The sequence below is a fragment of the Pantherophis guttatus genome, chromosome 2 (assembly GCF_059756535.1).
Source record: "Pantherophis guttatus breed Tessera chromosome 2, ASM5975653v1, whole genome shotgun sequence".
Lineage (NCBI taxonomy): Eukaryota > Metazoa > Chordata > Lepidosauria > Squamata > Colubridae > Pantherophis > Pantherophis guttatus.
The window spans coordinates 230,644,962-230,665,086 of record NC_142064.1 but is presented as its reverse complement, the minus strand read 5'-3'; the positions used below and the strand labels follow the sequence as shown (position 1 = coordinate 230,665,086).

Sequence of the window (20,125 nt, the reverse complement as noted above, 5' to 3'; positions counted from 1 at the left end):
TTTTATAACTTTGAACAGTCACAAAATGAAAAGTTGCAAGTTGAGGGCTACCTGTACATATATTGTGATGATACCCAATCAAGCAGCCATTTTATGAATGATCTTCTTTCATGGCAGCCATTTTACAACTCAAAATTATAATTGGTTCTTATTTCTTCAGCTGAGTCTATGAGAGTGAATGTAATTTTACTAATAGCTAGAAATCCAAAATTACATTCAAGCTGCTTTGAATTTTTTTTTTAATTTGATTTATATGCCGCCCTTCTCCGGAAACTCAGGGCGGCTTACAGTGCGTTAAGCAATAGCCTTCATACTTTTGTATATTTATACAAAGTCAGCTTATTGCCCCCACAAACTGGATCCTCAATTTACCTACCTTAGAGAGGATGGAAGGCTGAGTCAACCTTGAGCCTGGCGAGATTTGATCTTACTTTAATTGTAGACAGCTGGTGTTAAATTACAGTGCTTCTGTCTGTTGAGCTATCCAAGCTCAACAGACAACAAATTTGCAGAATTTGTTTTATTATATTAAATGCAGACCTTGAGTTGTTTGCACAACTCGAGTTGTTTCACACAAATCACAAGATTTCTTCATATATGCAACCTGAATTAGTTGAGAAAGCTCATTTGATGCTTATTAAAAGTTATCATTATTTGTGCATTAAAAATACTTGGTAATTTATTGCAAATTACTTTTTCTAGTAGGTCCTGATCTATCCTGGTAAATTTCTCTGGTAGGTTCTGATCTATCCTAATTTCATTCTTGGTCATCTCAAAAGTCCATCTTGTCCAGCATTTTCTTCCCATGGTCATAGATATTGTTGCACTGAAAAAGCTCCTTGTCACTAAGCTAGTAATTTGCTTGCAATGGAAGGAGGAGATAGTAATCCTTTCTGTCCTGGTTAAAATTTTGGCAACATTACATGATGGTCATAGGGTGATTTTTGGTACATTTGAGATTGCTGAAGATTCTCTGAAGCCCATTCCCCGATCTCATCTAGCTTGTCTCTCACTTGCAGAATATAATTAATATTGCTTGAAAGAATTTTTTCCCTAACCATCTGAAAGGTTCCTATGACTTTTTAACCATATAATAACTCAAAAAGAAAGAATCCTACAGAAATATGAGGAGCTTTCAATAACTCCCTCAGGTTGACCATGTCTTGCCTAGGATTATGTCACAAGTTCATATGGACTCACAGCTATCTAGAAAAAAAATTGTTCATGCCCCAAGTTCTCCTGGTACCTTCACCATAGCATAAGATCTGTCACCATCATCTCTTAAAATAAGACTCTGATCCTTTGGGATATGCAATCAGACACACACACACAGAGACACACACCTTTAATTAAACTGCTCACAACTGAGCATCTACTTGTCTTCTTTGCAATTGACATTGTAACTTACAAGAAAGATGACTAGTTTTCAAGACCAATAACCATTAATAGTATTATTTTCCACAAATTTCTTCAGTAGAATCTCAGAACAAAATTCAAACTGGGCTATACAATGAAAAAAAGTGTGCTTTTTGTATGTATTTTCCTAATATAATATTTTACTATGCACACTTCCTCTTAATAGTCTTTTTTTTTTTTTTAGAAAATGCTACTTATAGTATGCTATTGAGTTGCAGAGTTTGCAAAAGCATGGCATGAACAAATGTATTGAAATTTTACAGAGTATGAATTAGTTAGGTTTCAACTAAAGTGTCAGCTAAGGACATTTCTATCTCTTCTTATGCTAGAAATCCTTCCATCAAAACTGGTACTTTTCCACGAGACCCAGAGATGAGGATGGAAATATATATTATATGTTTTTAGCAAGCATCAGTAGCACTAATGAACATTATGTGCATCTGCAATATGACTTGATTTATGGAATATGGCGTTATTTAAGAAATAATGCTTAATTTCTAAATTACATTTCTGCATTTTCAACTATATTAAATTTCTTAGCTGATGGTACAAGCCACAAGACAATGACAAGCAGTTCTTCAATGATAGGTTTTTTTTTTTTTTTTTACATTTCTGATTTTCCAGTCTGGAGGATTCATTGTTTTGGCTCGTTAGGTAATTATTTTCTGCTGGTGAATGTTCCACCATATGAATATACTCTTTTTCTTTATCCCCCCTGAGAATGATAACTGTTTCCTCTTTACAGACAAATCCTTGCAGCAGCAAAAAGGGCTGATCAAGTTGGTCATTTTCTGTGGGTGGCTTCAGACACCTGGGGTTCCAAAATGACTCCAGTAATTCAACAAGAAGATGTTGCAGAGGGAGCAATCACCATCCTGCCTAAGCGGGCAACCATTGAAGGTAAGCCCTACCTATTCTGTTGGCCTCCCTGTATAATTTATTTATTTTTCTTACTGATGCTTTACATAAAGGCAATCTGTGCAAACTGAATCTGTACAAAGTTATTTTTCATACATAACAATCTTCAGAAAATGAACATCAATGCAACCTAGTTGAAGAGGAGCCATTAGGCTGCTGATAATCTGCCTCCCTTCCAAATTCTGCTATTTCTACAAGTAATAGAAATAGCATTGTTTTTTTTAAAAAAAAAAAGACTTGAGAGGTTTGCAGTTGATGCTTTGAATCATTTCTGATGGTAAGAAATAGACAGCACAGTAGATATTTGAAGCATAGATGCTTTGCTGGCAATGCTATAGTTATATTTCACCTAAGACACTAGTAAAGTCTGGAGTGCTGATGTAGACTCTTGATGAATGCAGAGTCATATATATAGCAACTCACAGCAGATTCTCTAGCAGTATCCAGGATTCTGTATGCAGATGTCTGCCTGTTTGTTGGAAGTTTTCCTTTTTGTTCTTGGGTGCCTCCCAAGTCTGGTATGAAATAAGTCTTAGTCATCTAGAGTAGTTGGACTTCAACTCCTCTTGTATTTTGTAGCCTGTTCTCTGTTTGTTTGTTGAATTTTTCTGCCACCCATCTCTCCTATAAGGTGACTCTGTTTGTTTCCAAGTAGATGATTCTATTACTTTTAGGACCACAGCTCCTACCTCAACACCACCTTTGCTGCTTCATTGATGGTGGTAGATGTGGGTAAGGACAATGAGCAAAGGATGCTTATGAAATTGTACACCAACAGTATATGCTTCCAGCATGGGGATCACTTCAATTGCCTAACTAAAGCAAACAGGCATCTCTGTTAGGCAGCAGTAATATGGGAAGATGTTGGAGGTAATGACAGTAGCAGTGAACTCATATTGGTTAGGAGAAGACAGTGGTAAATCATTTCTGTACTTTACCAAAAATGACAAGGATAGATAATCTAAAGTGATTAATGACTTAATGCTTGATGATGAACCCCTGAGGTCAAAAGATACTCAATATGTTACTAAAGAACAACTGTGGAACTTTCACAGTACTAATGGTGTTTATTAGTATTATTAGAGCTAGATTAAAGACTTTGGAAAATCTAGTTGCTGCTATTGCCATGCGGGATGAGAAGATACAAAAACAAAAATACAGGGGGAACATGTAACACAGGAAGCACGTGCATGGGAAAGGTCAATAAAATGAAAGATGAAATGAACTGGCTACACATTGACATTTTAGGCATCAGCGAATTGAAATAGAGTGAAGTTGGACCCTTTCAGTCAGAAGATCATACTATTCACTACTGAGGATATAAAAAACCAAACGAAAAAGAAGGATGGCTTTGCTTTCATAGGGAAGATATAGCAAAGATGGCATTAGAGTACAATGTAGTCAATGACCGAATAATATCAATTAGCCTTTGCATACAACCCTTTAATATGATGGTTATCCAAGCTTATGCTCCAACCACTGATCCAGAAGAACAGCAGCTTGATGAGTTTTGTGCTCAAGTCCAATTTGAAAGGTACAGAATGTGCAAGCAAGATATGTTCTTTGTGTATGAAAACTGAAATGCCAAAGTTCAAAATAGTAATTCTGAAAATGAAGTTGGATTCTGAGGCCCAAGAAAGAGAAATGAAATATGATGACTTACCAGTTTCTGCTCATCCAAAACTTCTTTCTAACTAATACAGTCTTCAAGCAACTGAAGCAATGCCTACACACATGGACATCACTATAAAAATAACACAGAAGTGTAGTTGTCTACATTACTGATACAAAGCGATAGAAGCGCTCAATTAAAATGTTAACATATCCAAGGATAATTGTGGAACAGATCATGGATTGTTCATATGCAAATTCCAAGTTAGGCTAAAATGGAAGGTTAAAAAAAAGTATAACCTGTTTCCATGATGAGTGTATATCCGTCATTTTTAAGTAGAACATAACAAATCACTTTGAAGTCCTGAACACCATTGAATAGAGACCCAGAGGAATTGTAGAGTGATATCAAAATGTTCTTAAAGATGAATGCGAAAAGATACTGCCAGAGAACAAAGAACAGAAGAGAGCAAACTGGATGTAAGAACAGATGATGGAAATTGCAGAGAAGAACAAGCCCAAACCAGAAAAGACAAAGATCTCAAGAAGGAATTTCATAAAGAATTTCACAAAGCTGATAGATCAGACAAGAAGCACTATGTTGCAATGATAGCTGTAAATACATTATACCTGGAAACAGACATGGAAAAATATGGTTTTCCAAAAGTCTCTGAACTAAGAAGGCTGTTCCAGCCTCAAATTGATATGCTAAAGGATACATAATATTAGATTCAAAGAAGGTCAAAGATGGAAGGACTGTATTGGGATTCTGTACAATAGGTATGTCAATACTCAAGTTATTTGGAAGAACATGTTCTTATAAAGAACATGTACTTCTAGAAGATGAGTAGAATATCAGCCTAGTCATTACCCGGTCAGAAAGTTACAGGAACTAATGTATTATTTACAGAATAATATGTAAGGGAAGAAACAGAAGAGTACTCAGTAAAGATTCTAATAATTCCAGCAAATATGGAGAATGACACAATATTCAACAGATTGGAAGAGGTCAATCTACATTCCAATATCAAAGAAAGAAGACTTAAAAGTATGCAGACTATTGTGCAAAATCCTTAATTTCACATGCTAGAAAAATAATACTTAGGATCATCCATGAGGGATTAGAGCCCTGCATAGAAAGAAAAATGCCAGATGTTCAAACTGATTTTAGAAAAGGCCAAGGAATCAGGGTCATTAATCATGATGCATTATAGGTAATTGAAAAAGCCAGAGAATACAAAAACAGAAGTCAAATACTTCATTTATTAAAGAAATGCATTTGATTGTGTTAACCATGTAAAGCTATGGAATGTTATGGTGGTAAAAGGTATCCCTCCCATACAAATTGCTATTGCTATTGTACACACACAATCAAAAGCTGATCCTCAAGTTGTTGTTGCATAAAGTATAAAAGTTAATTTAGAACATAAATTGTTGTCGCCATGTATTTAATTTTTCTTGCGCTTCTGTTTAGGTTTACAGTAAGTATAATGCTGGTGCAAAATGTATTGGGTTTTTTTCTGTTCTACTCAATATAAATGCTGTAACAATACTCATTATCCCTTTGGGGCAACCCTTCCATCATCGTGCCCATGAAAAAGACATGGAAAAGAAATGGGGGATGCAATGGTAAAAGGTATCTCCCCATTCACATGTGAGCTGTATTCCCTGCAAACATATGAGATGCCCCCTCCTCTGCACGATACATGCAAATTGCTCAAAGAGGCCCTTCTGGGAGTTGAAGTCCGCCAGGCTTTTTTAAAAATTATTATTAATTTTTAATTTTTTTAAAACAAACATAAAACATCTTTTCAAAATGAAGCTTTTGCTCCAATCACAAATTAAAACAAATCATTAACAAATCTTATTTTCAATTAATACAACTCAATATTTTAAACAAATATTTCCCTCAAATCTATCTACAGTACCTTAACATTTTACCATTAAAACATAGTTCTTGCATTAAACATATTTTTACATAAATTAATTAGTTTCATTTAACATTCTTAATTTCTATAAAAGCTTCCCTTTAATTTATTACAATCATCTTTACTTTATTTTATTTTTAATCACATTATCTTCATTTCCTCATCTGCAAACATAAATTTCCTTCCATTTTCCAAATTTTTAATTTTATTCTCCATAAGTCCAATTAAATCTCTTTTCATATTTTTATTCTGGATATATATCTTTTACTAGTTTTATATATCTTTTAATAGTTTTTTTTAAATATTTGTACTGCATGTTTTTTAATTTTGGCTGTACACCGCCCTGAGTCCTCAGGGAGAAGGGCAGTATAGAAATTTAATAAATAAATAAATAAATAAATAAATAAATAAATAAATAAATATAATGTATCAAATCTCTTTCTTTTAAGGCCGCGCTTAATCCTTCTTCTATTCCTGCGCCAACATTCAAATTATTATTTGTTCAACTGTAGGAGTTCCATTGTAGATTCCTTTTCTTTTCACCAAAGTCCAGCTGCTTGCAGTCAGGAAAGAAAAATCCTCCTCCACAGTTCAGAAATTTTTTTTTTCTGTAGAGCTCAAAGTTCTCATAACAAAGGGAGGTTACAAAGTTCCTCTTTATGCCAGATGATGTCTCTATATAATCCACGTTTCCCATTAGTCATGCCAGATGCCATTTTATTTCTTATTATATAACCATCAACTTTATTTTCTTCTTTTAGTTAAAAAAAGTATCAAATCTTCTTTCCCCCCACACCTTGGTCCAATTCAAATTTTTAAAGTGTTTAGTCCTTTTACCATATCTCTAAATTAAATCTCTTAGTTCTGTTCCAAAATTAGTTGTTTCTTGGGTCTTTTTTCTTTAAAGTTACAGTTTAAAAAATTTCCAAAGCCCCTTTGTTACTTAGCCGCTGTTTTAGGCTAGGGGTCTTCTAGTTACTAATATAACTCCAAACGTTGTTACAAGCCTGGGCTGTTGTCACTCACCCGGCTTCAAAAGGCTCCATTTTACTTCACTTTCCTCCAGCACTTTTCTTGCCTGGTTGTCACAGCTTCATGGCAGCCGCCATGGCTGCCGCCCCCCGCCGCCAACTCACAGAGGCTTCCCTCTGATCTCTGAGGAACTTGCCTGTTCCTCTCAGTCTTCCGAGGTGCCCCTCTTCTTCCCCTGTCCCTGCAGGACAGGTTCAGTCCGCAGATCCATCGGCGGCAGTTCGGCAGTCGGGGTTTTCGCGGGACTCATCAGAGCCCGCTATTTCCCCGACTGTCTCGCCATGACATCAACCGGAAGCCCCCAAGTCCACCAGGCTTAAAGTTGCCAAAGTTGGAGACCCCTATTCTAGTTCAACCCTCTGCCCAAGGCAGGAGTCCTTATACCATTCCAAACAAATGATTGTCCAATCTTTTCTTGAAAACCTCCAGTGATGGTGCAGCCACAACTCTGGGAGACAAGTTGTTCCATTGCTTAATTGTTGTCACTGTCAGGTAATTCCTCCTTATTTTCAGGTTGGGTTTCCCTCTGACATGCTTCCACCGATCGCTTCTTATTCAGCATTCAGCTATTAAATTGACACCCTCTTCCCTGTGACTGTCCGTCAAATATCAGGAGACTGCTATTATGTCTCTCCTAAGCCTTCTCTTCATTAGGCTAAATATACATAGTTCCTGTAGCCAGTGGCCCAGTAAACCAATTTTTTATATTCACTTATCATGATGTTAAAAATGGCATAGCTAGCATACTAAACTAGAAGGAAGGTGTTAATAATAAGGTCACCCAGATGGCTTTATCCACAATCCTCCATGCTGTAATGGTCTTTGTCTAATAGGTCAAACACATATAAACTTTGGTTCTGCTTTTGCTTAGGGGACTTTAGCAAGCTACCAATGCTTTGCTGGGAGCTTGGTGTACAACGTTGTTGTTTGCAGTTTTAATAACATTATTTTGTACCTTCACAGTGATTTGATTGTTTTAGGTGGACAGGTTTTGGCCACAGCAATGCCCTTAGAAAAATGTACTCATGAGAAACCTCTACACAAGAAAGGAGAAGTCACAGTCAGTTGCAAGTCAGCAAAGGATTGAGATAAAGCTATATTCCATATTTATCCAATCTATATGCTGAATATATATCGAAGAAGGATGGATTGGAAGAAGGTGACAGTTTTAAAACTGGATAAGAAACATCAGAAACCTGTATTATCCTGATGCCACTATTCTGTCAGATGAAAATGCAGATGATCCGCTAGCTTCAGTAATGAAACTGAAGGAGCATGGTGGAAAAAAATGAGGCTAAGATTAAATATTAAAAAGACCATGCTAATGATAACCAGTGCATCAATCATCTTTAGAGTTGACAAGAAATAAGCAGAAAAGATGCACTTGGTAGGATAGTTATGAAGTCTTTAGAAAGTGTATTTTGGGTAACTTGATGTGATTACACCTACAAGAATTAGAACGCAGGAAATTATTGTGCCTTTGATTCACTATGGAAAGAAAAATTGGACGTCTGTAGCAGGATGGAAAGAGTATTGATACTTTTGAACTCTGGTGTTGGAGAAGATTCCTGAGAATACCAATAGACAGCTAGGACAGCAAACAAATAGATCATTGTATAAACTCCTAGCTCACTTGAGAAGTCTGTAGACTCTGAAAAGATGGAAGGCAGTAGAAGAAGCAAATGATCAACAGGAAGATGAATGGACTTGATTGCAGTAGTGTGGAGTACATCTGAAGGGCTAGCTTGTGAAAAGATCATCCTGGAAAATGTCTACGTGGCTTATTTATTTACATAAACATCTGTCTCATAAGCAAGTGACTCTGAGCAGCATACATGGGAGCTAAAAACAAATAATAAATACATCAAAAAGTATAAAACCAAACTAAATTAAAGAATAAATTGCTAAGAAACTTGATGGCAAATAATCAATCAATTACTATTGTTGCCTTTGCAATTGATCTGATGCATATTTGAACACATTTGAACAGTTTCCCACTCACATGGCTTCACCAAACTCCTTGTTCACTTATTGGAACAAGCAGTATAGGAAATGTAGCTTGTCATCTTTTTAAACATTCTGTTGGAACTCAAAAACAATTGCATGAAAGAAAACCATTCTGTATTTCTAGCCCTGTCAGAACAGGAAGTAGTATATAAGAGAATCATCGCCTTCTGGAAATAAGTCATTGAGGTTTTATTATTTAATCATTAGAGGCTCTATAATAGAAAGGCTCAGGTGTGCCAAACTACAAAATCATTATTCCATTTCCTCCTCCATATGTTCAGAATGGCATAAATCATGAAATCAACTAGTTCTTCTTTTCCCTAATAATTACTTTTTAAGACTTGTTTGAACATAAGGATTGTTAATCTCACAGCATCTTAATTCCAGAGGTTCATTGCTACTACAAGGTTTTAATAGAGGTGAACTTTCCCCATTCATTATAATCTCTATATTTGCAAGATCTTCATTCCCAGGTAAACTACTAGTAACATTTGGGGTCTTGTAAAGAAGATAGGACTAAGGGCAAAGTATTTAAAGGACTAAGGACAAAGTATTTAAAGGACTAAGGACAAAGTATTTAAAGATGCTATAGTTTATTAGAAATTGATATTTATTTATTTATTTTTAAATTTGTATACCGCCCTTCTCCCTGAGGACTCAGGGCGGTGAACAGCCAAAGAAAAACATAAACTACAAACATTAAAATACAATTAAAAGGATATATATAAATTTGGCCCCATGATTAAAAACAATAACAAACAATAAAAAACATTTTAAAAAGTGTTAGGCCAGCCCGGCTTGCTGGAAAAAGAAGGTTTTAAGGGCACGGCGGAAGGAACCGAGGTATGTTCTTCTCAATATTATTAGGATTACCAGATAATTAAGAGCTTTTCCAGAAAATGTTTGTTAAAATGTAGTTGTTTACATGAAATTTTCTTCTGACTTGTTATACAGTCAGTGGATAATCCTTTATGTAAAAGCCAGGTCCCTAAAGAGCTCTAGTGCTCTACGACAACCTCACAGCTGGTTAGAAATGCAAATATCGCTCACCCTCAAATATACTTGGTGATAAGAAGGGAATAAATAATTACCATAATATCTAAAGAAAGCACAGAACAATTAAAATCAACTGCAGACAGAGCTGGACAATAAAGAAAATGAATCCACATTATGACACAACAATGTGGGTACAATTGAAGGACTCTAAATTCTTACCCAAAGAATATTAATATTAAGTTTTGTCCCTGGCAATTAGGCTGTTTCCCGTTATTTTCTTTCCCTTGTTTTCTATCTCTAATTGAAGTATAATAGGCTAGGAGTAATCTGATGCTAAATTATCATGTAACATCCTTTCCATGTTTTCCTTCAAAATATTGCTACACTCCCATCCTCTCCTCCTTTCAAAACTAGAGAAACAGGCTATCATACTCATTCTTTGATGGCTTGGTTTTCTTGTGTTAGTCGGCATTAGCATGTGTTAAAGTTTCCAGCAACTATTCTCAACAAGTTCTCAGTTTTGTTATTGTTGTTAACTAACATACATCATTCCACTCCTAAGCATTTAGGGAAAATGATGGGTGAAGAATGGTTCTTTTCAGATCCAAATATGATGGTATGGAATCTGCTTTAATGGGCTTGGGCTGACTTGTGAATCTCAAAGGATATGAGAAGATTTTTGTTTTTAGAAAACTTTAGAAATGTAATTAGTCAATTAATTCAGTTTTTCTTGTAGCTCAACTTTTTGGTCTGTCTATTGCATCCATTAAAACCTATAGTGTCTGTACATCCATCCATCCATCTAGCCAGCCAGCCAGCCAGCCAACCAGCCAGCCAACCATCTGAAACAAGATCAGATACATTTTCTTGATAATGACTTTTCCTTGTTTTATCTACAGACAGAGTTCAGGAAGCAGGATTTGCTTAAATGTGGAGGGAAGCTATAGGTTCCAAATGTGGACCATGGGGATCTTTATGTTTCATGAATGATCACTGCTCATTTCTTGGTGCCTACCTCTTTTATAACTGTTTGGATATCATATATCCAGTATCAGTGCAATAGCAATAGGAATAGCACTTAGACTTATATACCGCTTCACAGTGCTTTACAGACCTCTCTAAGTGGTTTACAGAGTCAGCATATTGCCCCCAACAATCTGGGTCCTCATTTTACTGACCTTGGAAGAATGGAAAGCTGAGTCGACCTTGAGCCTGGTGAGATTCGATCTGCCAAATTGCAGGCAGCTGGCAGGCAGCAGAAGTAGCCTGCAGTACTACATTCTAACCACTGCGCCACCACAGCTCATATAGTGATAGTTATTGATAGTTATTTGATACTTGTCATAAGAACCTCAGGATTCATATGTTAATGTTATTTAGAAGGTTTCAGTCACATTTCTGTAGAAGTGTTTATTAAGTCATACTGCTCTTTTTACCTATCTCAACCTTATTGAAGGAAGGTTTCCAGAATCATGAATGAAGCTGCCATAGTTTCTGTTTTATTATTAAACTGTACATCAAATTGAAATGGGAAGGGACTTTTTAATACCATATTTGTATATCCAGCTATTCCCAAGACAGTGTATATCTATATTGAAAGGCAGATAAACCAGTAGTTAATAACAGTGAGTCTCCATGTGTTTTAGTCAAATGATGAGTGTTAAACCAAATGATGAAAATCTTTTTTTATTCTTATTGCAATGCTGCATATTGAATATTTTAAAAAACTATTATGGCTTTTGTGTTTATATGACAACTTGTTTTATACTTTAAGGTTTATTTCATCATTTTTCTTGATAATGAGCTTTCCAGTGGTTTTACAAGACAAAGAGTGCTATAATAAGTGACTAAAAAAAAATAAGTGGCATGCATACCATAGAGATTGATCCTTTTTCCCCTCAAAAAAAAAACTATTTAGTATCAGTAAATAAAAAATAAATAAGCAGTTAGAACAAAAAATAATGATTTCCAATGAAAATAAATATAATTTTTCAAGGTGTTTATTATTTAAAATGTAAGATCAGCATGCCTTATTGTTAAATGTGGGATTTTTTCCAAGCCTCTTCTGTTCATACTTGAAAAGAGAAAAATCTGAGAGTTGAGAAGTCTTAGTATCTCACTTGCATTAAAAGTGATATCTCCAAAGAGTTTTAAAGTTATTCTCAGTGATGGGCTGCAACCGGTTTGGTGAGTGTGCCCTTTGCGCGTGCATGTGCCCTTTGCGCATGTGCGCAGCATTCAAAATACAGCAATTTGAAGCTCAGCTGCTTACCTTCTAAGGCATCCCTGGTAAGTAGAACAGTGGAGGCGTGGAAATCAGCTGTGCCACATGAATCAGCTGAGCCAGAAAAAAGGAAATATAGGACAGGATAGGGTGGGGGCAGGTGGGCGGGGCCATCTGATCATCGGAACTACCGATTTGCCTGAACTGATCCGAACCGGCAGCAGCCCACCACTGGTTATTCTGGTTTCTACTGAAATTTCTTCAATCTGCTATATAGAATGACTATTATACTTGAGAACTTAAAAGCATAATACATCTTAAAAGCCACCAAGGTGGGAATGAAATTGTCTTGAGACTGATGGATATGAAAGATTATGTTTCCTACAAATTAGGCTCAAATCTTGGTAACTTTATGGATAGTCCAGATAGTCATCTTTCCAAGAATATGGAAGTGGCATGTCATTGCTTTCTTCCATTTTTTCCCTTGACCTATCCAGTCTAGTTTACAATCCTAGCCTCTTTTAGAGTTTTCTCATCTAAGTGGTAATCATCTTGCACTGCTTAGTTTTTTGAGATGAGTTAAATCGGATTAGGTTGTATCACTGTAAGCCACCCAGAATCACTTGGTTGAGTTAGGTGGCTATAGAAATAAATAAATCATCCAGCTGAGACTGATACTTCAAAATTTTGATGGAAAGTAACATTATGAATGAAGGCAAATAGATCTATCCCAGATAATGTTGCAGGATCCAATCTGGATCAGTCACCGGGACCAGAAGTTTAGTCTTCAGAGCTTTTGGACTTATGCTGGAACCCACCCTCAGACATAATCAGAGAAATTCCCTGATGATGGGCTTCAACATGAGACTGAAAGCGCAGAAGACTAAACCTCTGATCCCAGTGGCTGACCTAGAGTAGATTTAAAAGTTAACATTTTGGGCAATTAAAATCTCACATTATTGAAGTATCCATAGTTCCCATGCATTCAAATAATAGTAAAGAAATGTTGTGGTCCAATAATGTTGTATTAGTTATTTTGAAAGAATTCCATTAGCATATGCCAAGTGACATGCTGGTGAAACGTATTTGTCATTGTCCAAAAGACTGATTATCAGTATAGGCCTCCTATGACTTTATTTGAGTCTTAACATAGCCTGGTCTTGTCTGATGTAATTATTTGTAAGAAAGAAGGAGACTGCTCTTATATAATAATCAGTTTATATGGCATTCTGTTTAAAAGCTCTGTTTAATCAGAGCTACTTAGTATTGATAAGCAATAAACTGTACCCATATTTAACCAGCAAAAATCAATAAAACTGTCTGCATTTTCTCCAGATGGCTTTACCAAACCTTATTTAGGGACAAGAACAAAATTGTAAAAATCATTTTATGAATAAGTTATACAACAGGGGATACTTTTGTGATATGAGGGAGGCCAAGGACAGGAGATTTTTTTTTCCAATTCTGTTTCTGTTTCTTTGGAATGTTATCATTATTTGGAAAAAAATATTAACAAAGGAGTCTAGTTTCTAAGGGGACTTTAAGGAACTTTCTTAATATTCTTCTAGAAGACAAATACAGACATACACAGAGTGGGGAGGGAGAGGGAGAGGGGGAGGGGGAGAGGGGGAGAGAGAGGGAGGGAAGGAGAGAGAGAGAAAGAGAGGGAGAGAGAGAGGGAGAGAGAGGATTGAAAAACCAACTATGTTCTTCCCTTTGGCTGGTCCCATGAGATACAGCACCATCAATTAACCAAACTGAATGCCCAGCTCTTAGCTGATTGTTATTGTGAGCAAAAATGTAAGAGAAGCAAAATCTTCCTTTTCTTTTACCAACTGCTATAGGATTATTGGTCTTTATGTCACATTCAGAGAGTGACACTTGAGCTCCAATGCTTTTTGAGGGGAAAAAAAAAGCTAAAAGGTCAAACCGCTTAAAACCAAGAAGAATTACACCCTAGGATAGGGAATATATCAGTGATAACTAATAGCAAACCTCACTGAACTCAAATGCTGTACACACAAGAAAATTGTATTATCTAGTTATGAAATGTCTCAACAGAGGAATAAAGGAGAATATGTGCAGATAGAAACTGATGAAATGTAACAGAGGTACATATTTGCACATGTGTGGTTTTTACTTAGATGTAGATAATAAATTTAAACTGAAGCTTTGAAAATGAAACAGAGCCATGATAAAGAGATACTGTGTTATAGGAGAGAAAGAAAGGGAGTGGGAGGGAGGGAGGGAGAGAGAGGGGGGGGAGTGAGGGAGGGAGAAACGCTGTGAAGAAAGCAGTCAAAGTGGCATCTCTGATAGCCTGAGTAGTTGCTAAGAACATGGAGGATTATGACTTAAGAGATCCAAGTTCAAGTCTACCCTCAACCATGACATTTACTAAATAATTTAAGAGCAATCTCAGCCTCTCACTTTAACTCAACCTGATGAAGGAATACATCTCTATAAAATATTGATTCCGAAATATTTTATTTATATACTGCTAAATCTGCCAAGCGTTCTTAGTAGTTTAAAATTTAAAATTAAAACATTTATGCTACAAAAAGAATAATGAAAACATCTTGCCATTTTCTTTTTAAAAAAGCAAAAGCAAAAAATAAGCATGATCCCTCAAAAATACTATTATTCAATCCAAAAACAACATTGTAATAATAACTAATTATTAAGATTAACTAGCCAATACCTTCTGGAAGAATACTCTCTTTATTTGTCTTCTAGAAAAATATTAAGGAAGTCCCTTGAAGTCCCCTTAGAAACTAGACATAGTGCTTATGATGTGGTGACATTAAAATTTGGAGGCATCTAATCGCCAATGTTGGCATGCAAGGAAAGAAAATCAGAAGATGTAAAAGCAAAATTACATTGGAAACATGGAATGTAGCAAGCATGCACACGAGAAAGCTCAACCCAGTGAAAGATGAAATGAACTGATTACACTTTATTTATTTATTTATTTATTTATTTATTTATTTATTTACTTATTTATTTCATCAAGCATGTATTAAATAACAGATATAAGTATAGACATAATTATGAATACATGAGATGGATACAAATAAAAGGGAATATTAGGACAGCTGGTGCGCTTCTGCACGCCCCTTAAAGACCTCTTAGGAATGGGGTGAGGTCGACAGTAGACAGTCTAAGGTTAAAGTTTTGGGGATTTGGGGGAGAAACCACAGTCAGGTAGTGCATTCCAGGCATTAATGACTGTTACTGAAGTTGTATTTTCTACAATCAAGTTTAGCACGGTTTACCACAAGTTTGTATCTATTGTGTGCTTGTGTATTGTTGTGGTTGAAACTGAAGTAGTTATTGACAGGTAGGACATTGTAGCAGATAATTTTATGTACTATATTTAGGTCAGAACGAAGGCAGCATAGTTCTAAATTGTCTAAGCCCAAAATTTCAAGTCTGGTGGCATAAGATATTCTATTGTGGGTAGAGGAGTGGAGGACTCTTCGTGAAATATCTCTGGACACTCTCAATTGTATTAATGTCCAATATGCAGTGCAGGTTCCAGACAGATGAGCTGTATTAGAGAATTGATCTAGTAAATGTTTTGTATGCTCTAGTTAGTAGTACAATATTACCAGAGAAGAAGCTACGCAAGATTAACAACTTTTAATGCCTTTTTGGCAATGTTGTTACAGTGAGCTCTGGCACTTAGATCATTTGAGATGAATACCCCAAGGTCCTTGGCAGAGGGAGGGTTGTCTACAAGGTTGTATCTCCCCAGCTTGTATTTTGAGTTTCAATTTTTTTTTTTTTTTTGCCAATGTGTAAGACAAAGCATTTGTTGGCTGAGATTTGGAGTTGCCAATTGTTTGATCATTCTAACAGATAGTCAAGGTCTTTTTGTAGGGTAGCAGTATTGTCAGTGGTGTTGAATAGTTTTACATCATCAGTAAAGAGAACGCTGTTGCTTATAATATGATCGCAAAGGTCGTTTCTGTAAAGTATAAAGAGTGTGGGTCCTAAAATGCTTCCTTGGGGGACACCACTGTTAACAGGTGCAGGGTTTGATAGGGTGTTCCCTATTTTGAATACTTGTTGCCTGTTTGATAGGAACACAGCTATCCACTTATGCAGGGATCCGGAAATGCCATAAGATTTTAGTTTTAGAAGTATGTTTTTGCAGGGTAGGAGTGGCAGATTGCAGGACAATTTTTTTCTGAAGCCAAACTGCTTGTTAGAGAGTAGGTTGTTTGTCTCTAAGTAGAGGGTAATGGATTGGTTTATGATTGATTCCATGACTTTGCATGTGATGCAACATAATGAGATTGGTCTGTAATTTTCAACTAGGCTGGGGTTACCCTTTTTGAAGATAGGGATTACCATGGCTAGTGACCATAAGCTAGGCAAGGAGCTGGTTCTGAAAGATATTTCATAGATTATGCTAAGAGTTTCTGCTATGGTGGGTGAAAGCTTTTTAAAGAAGTAGGCATATAATTCATCAGGGCCATTTCTTCTGTGAAATTGACATGTAGTAAATCATTGTGATTAGTTGTGGTACAATTGGGAAATGTGGGGCATGATCCATTGCTGTTTACAAAGACTGAACCGAAGAATGTGTTGAAGAGGTTGGCTTTAACGGTTTCATCATTACAGTCTTTCCCGTTTGGCCCTTTTAGTGGTGGGATGGATCTTGAGTCTTTAAGTTTGTTGTTTACAAAATTATAGAAGGCCCGGGTGGATTTTATGCATAGTAGGTTTTCCTCTTGTGTGCTATGATAATTGATGCATTCTGCCTTTATCTGTTGGCATAAGTATTTGTAGCAACTTTTGAAGTTAGCTATTTAGCCACTTTTGTTTTTGAGCCAAAAAGGGATTTTTTTTGGACTGAAGCTTTCTTATTGTTATGGGTAACTTGGGGATTATTAGTGGTACATGTAGTTTGATGATTCTTTTGACTTTGTGTAAAAAGATGTCATCGGCAGTGATGCAGCCAGTGAGCAGAGTTTGCCGGTCAAGAGATGAGAGGTTGTCAGTTACGAGATCATAATTGGCTTTTCTAAAGTTATACTTTGGGACACTGTCATTATGATCATCTTTGTAAGGACATAAATTGAGGCAAAAGTCAATTGGGCTGTAGTCGCTGTTTGAAAAAGGTTTGTTTATTTGTAGACCATAGATTGAGTTTAAATTATTGCAGAAGATGAGGTCAAGGCAGTTGTTTAGTGTTGTTTGTTACAAATTGATCCAATCCCAGATTAGTAACGGCATTGTACATGGTTATATGTATTGGTTCTATTGTACATTCATTAAGGATCCAATTAATACGAGGTAGATTGAGGTCACCAAGAAAGATTGGAAATAGACCTGAGGATCATAATATTTACTATTCAGGACATGAAAAACGAAGGAACAGCATGGCTTTCATAGACAAAAAGGTTATAGTAAAGAAAATACTTCTGTATGTTCATTCAGTGACTGAATAATATTGATTAGCCTTTGTGAAAACCTTTATCCAAGCTTATGCTCCAAACACTGACCCAAAAGGAGAGAAGGTTGACATATTTTGGGTCAAATTCAATATGAAATTGACATAACATGAAAGAAGGATGCACTGCTTGTGTTTGGGGACGAATACCAAAAGTTGTAAATATTAAGGGGAAAAAATGCAGTTTTCTAGACCATATGGTCTGAGAAACAAAAATAAATGTTTTATATGAGTGGTTTTTATCCAATTTATAAAACCACACATAAGGTGGTGGATGGTAGTGGCTATGCAAATTTGTTTAATAAATAAAAAATAAAATAAAGCAGAAGAACATTTTATCAGTTTCTGCCTATCCAGTGATTTATTTGTTGTTATTCACATCTTAGTTACCTCCCATCTACACTACTGCAGCATATTCTACATAGGACAGTCGTTAATGGCATTGGGAATCTATAGCTGTATCGAAATGCAGCATTATGAGCAGTTACGCTACAGTCCTGTGACACCACCGCTATGTAAGCAGCATTACTTGCCAATAGTATTTTACTAATCAATTTCTGGTGGATTCAAGGTGCTGGCTAACACAGACTGGCTACTACTCAACCCTAACTATAAAACCTGGCTATATGAGGGACTGACATTACATCTTGTAAAATCTGACAGAGTGAATATGCTTTATGTCTCATTAATTAAGCAATGTCATTTGAAAGGAAGTACACTTTCTCTATTGTAGCAACTGTCCTCTGAAATAGTAACACCCTATAGAATAGAATAGAATAGAATAGAATAGAATAGAATAGAATAGAATAGAATAGAATAGAATAGAATAGAATAGAATTCTTTATTGGCCAAGTGTGATAGGATACACAAGGAATTTGTCTTGGTGCATACGCTCTCAGTGTACATAAAAGAAAAGATACACTCATCAAGAATCATAAGGTACAACACTTAATGTTTGGACCTTCCTTCCTTCCTTCCTTCCTTCCTTCCTTCCTTCCTTCCTTCCTTCCTTCCTTCCTTCCTTCCTTCCTTCTTTCTTTCTTTCTTTCTATGACTTTTCCACTAAGATCTAAAATAGATTGATCATGTGCCTATTCAGGCATTTTACTAGTTGGGTTATGCAGTAATATTTCTAGTCCTTTGTTGTTGTTTTACTTAGGTTTAATTGTATGCCACCCAGTGTGAACTTTAAATTGGGTTAGTTGTGTAAACTGAAAGAACAAACAAATATCTCCTTAAAGAATACTTATCCCTATCCCCCTGAGAAATTTTCTTACATCTTAACCACTGAAATCAGATTTATTCAACATAAATGTGTCATATTGAACAGAGTACAGAGAAGTGGAAAGTTTTTTTAAAAAATGAAAATTTTACTTTTCATAAATGACAACAAATAATATTAAGCATTAAGCCCAAAGAGCCAAACTTTTTCATAACATAAAATAATATAACATTCTGGTGTAAATAGCTTCCAGTTTCTATTATACTTGGCTATTGTACTAGGGTTGTATTCTATAACAAAATGAAAAGCATGTAAAAAGATTGATGCATTATATCTCCATCACTAAATATAAGATATTATTATATTTTTAAAAGAGGTAAAGGTATAATATGCCATCACATTTGGCCAGATAACAACGTTTATTGGTTGTGTTGTATTTATTCTTTGGCTTAGCAAGCTTCCAAAGGGACACAATTTCACTATTGCCCTAACTTTAGGTAGATCTAAATGTGAATTATTACTTTTCTACAAGCCTTCATGGTACAATTTTCTTCAAGTCTTTCTTTATCCTTGGAGACCATATAACAGGAGCATTGAGGTTCACCCCATCTTTCCTAATGTTCTGATCATACTTCTCTCTCTTTTCTACATTGTGCTTCTAAAAGATATTTGTGAGTTAAAAACCAGATGAAGACAAGAAATGCACAGCTCCAGGAGCTGAACTATTTGCTTCCTGATGTGGCAGTTGATAAATGGATCCCACCAGCTTTTTTGCACAGATGTCATTGCTGCTTGAAGTTGATTATATTTTTTAACGACTACTTTTATGCCTTAGCTAAGAGCATTCAAATGTTAATTACACAGGCATATGAGTGTGGTAATCTCATTGTCGTTTTCTCTTTCAGCAATGCAGTGTGCATCTCGTCTCATCTCTCTCTCTTTCTCTCATGAACACCTTTTTCTCAGCTTGTCCTCTGACAAAAAAAGGCAAATACAGCCACAAAGCAGGATAATAACTATAATTAGAAATTATTCTTCTGTCAAACAATAGGGAAAAAGTTTCAGCTCCTCAACTGATTTTCATTGCAGAATTAAAGGTGAGGAAATCACAAGCTAATAGAGCATTATACAGTATGATTCAGATTTACTCAGACATAAGTCCCACTGAGTTCAGCAGCACCTGGGAGAGGGTGACGGAAAGACATACTATACACACTTACATTAACAACAGCCAGAGTGGTTTCGTATGTAGTACCCAAACCTATCTTAAAGAGAAAGGATTTGGCACTTCTGTTTTGATTTGAACATGA

The 20,125-nt window shown here is 35.8% G+C and overlaps 1 protein-coding gene across 3 annotated transcripts in view; it reads left to right on the top strand.

Annotated features, from left to right (window-relative positions):
• Positions 1–20,125, top strand: part of GRM7 (glutamate metabotropic receptor 7) — a 496,237-nt gene that overhangs the window by 257,482 nt on the left and 218,630 nt on the right. For all 3 annotated transcript variants that reach the window (XM_034431643.3, XM_034431644.3, XM_034431645.3), the window contains exon 4: positions 2,162–2,316. In XM_034431643.3, the coding sequence (XP_034287534.1) occupies positions 2,162–2,316 (155 nt within the window). The remainder of the gene's footprint in view (positions 1–2,161; positions 2,317–20,125) is intronic.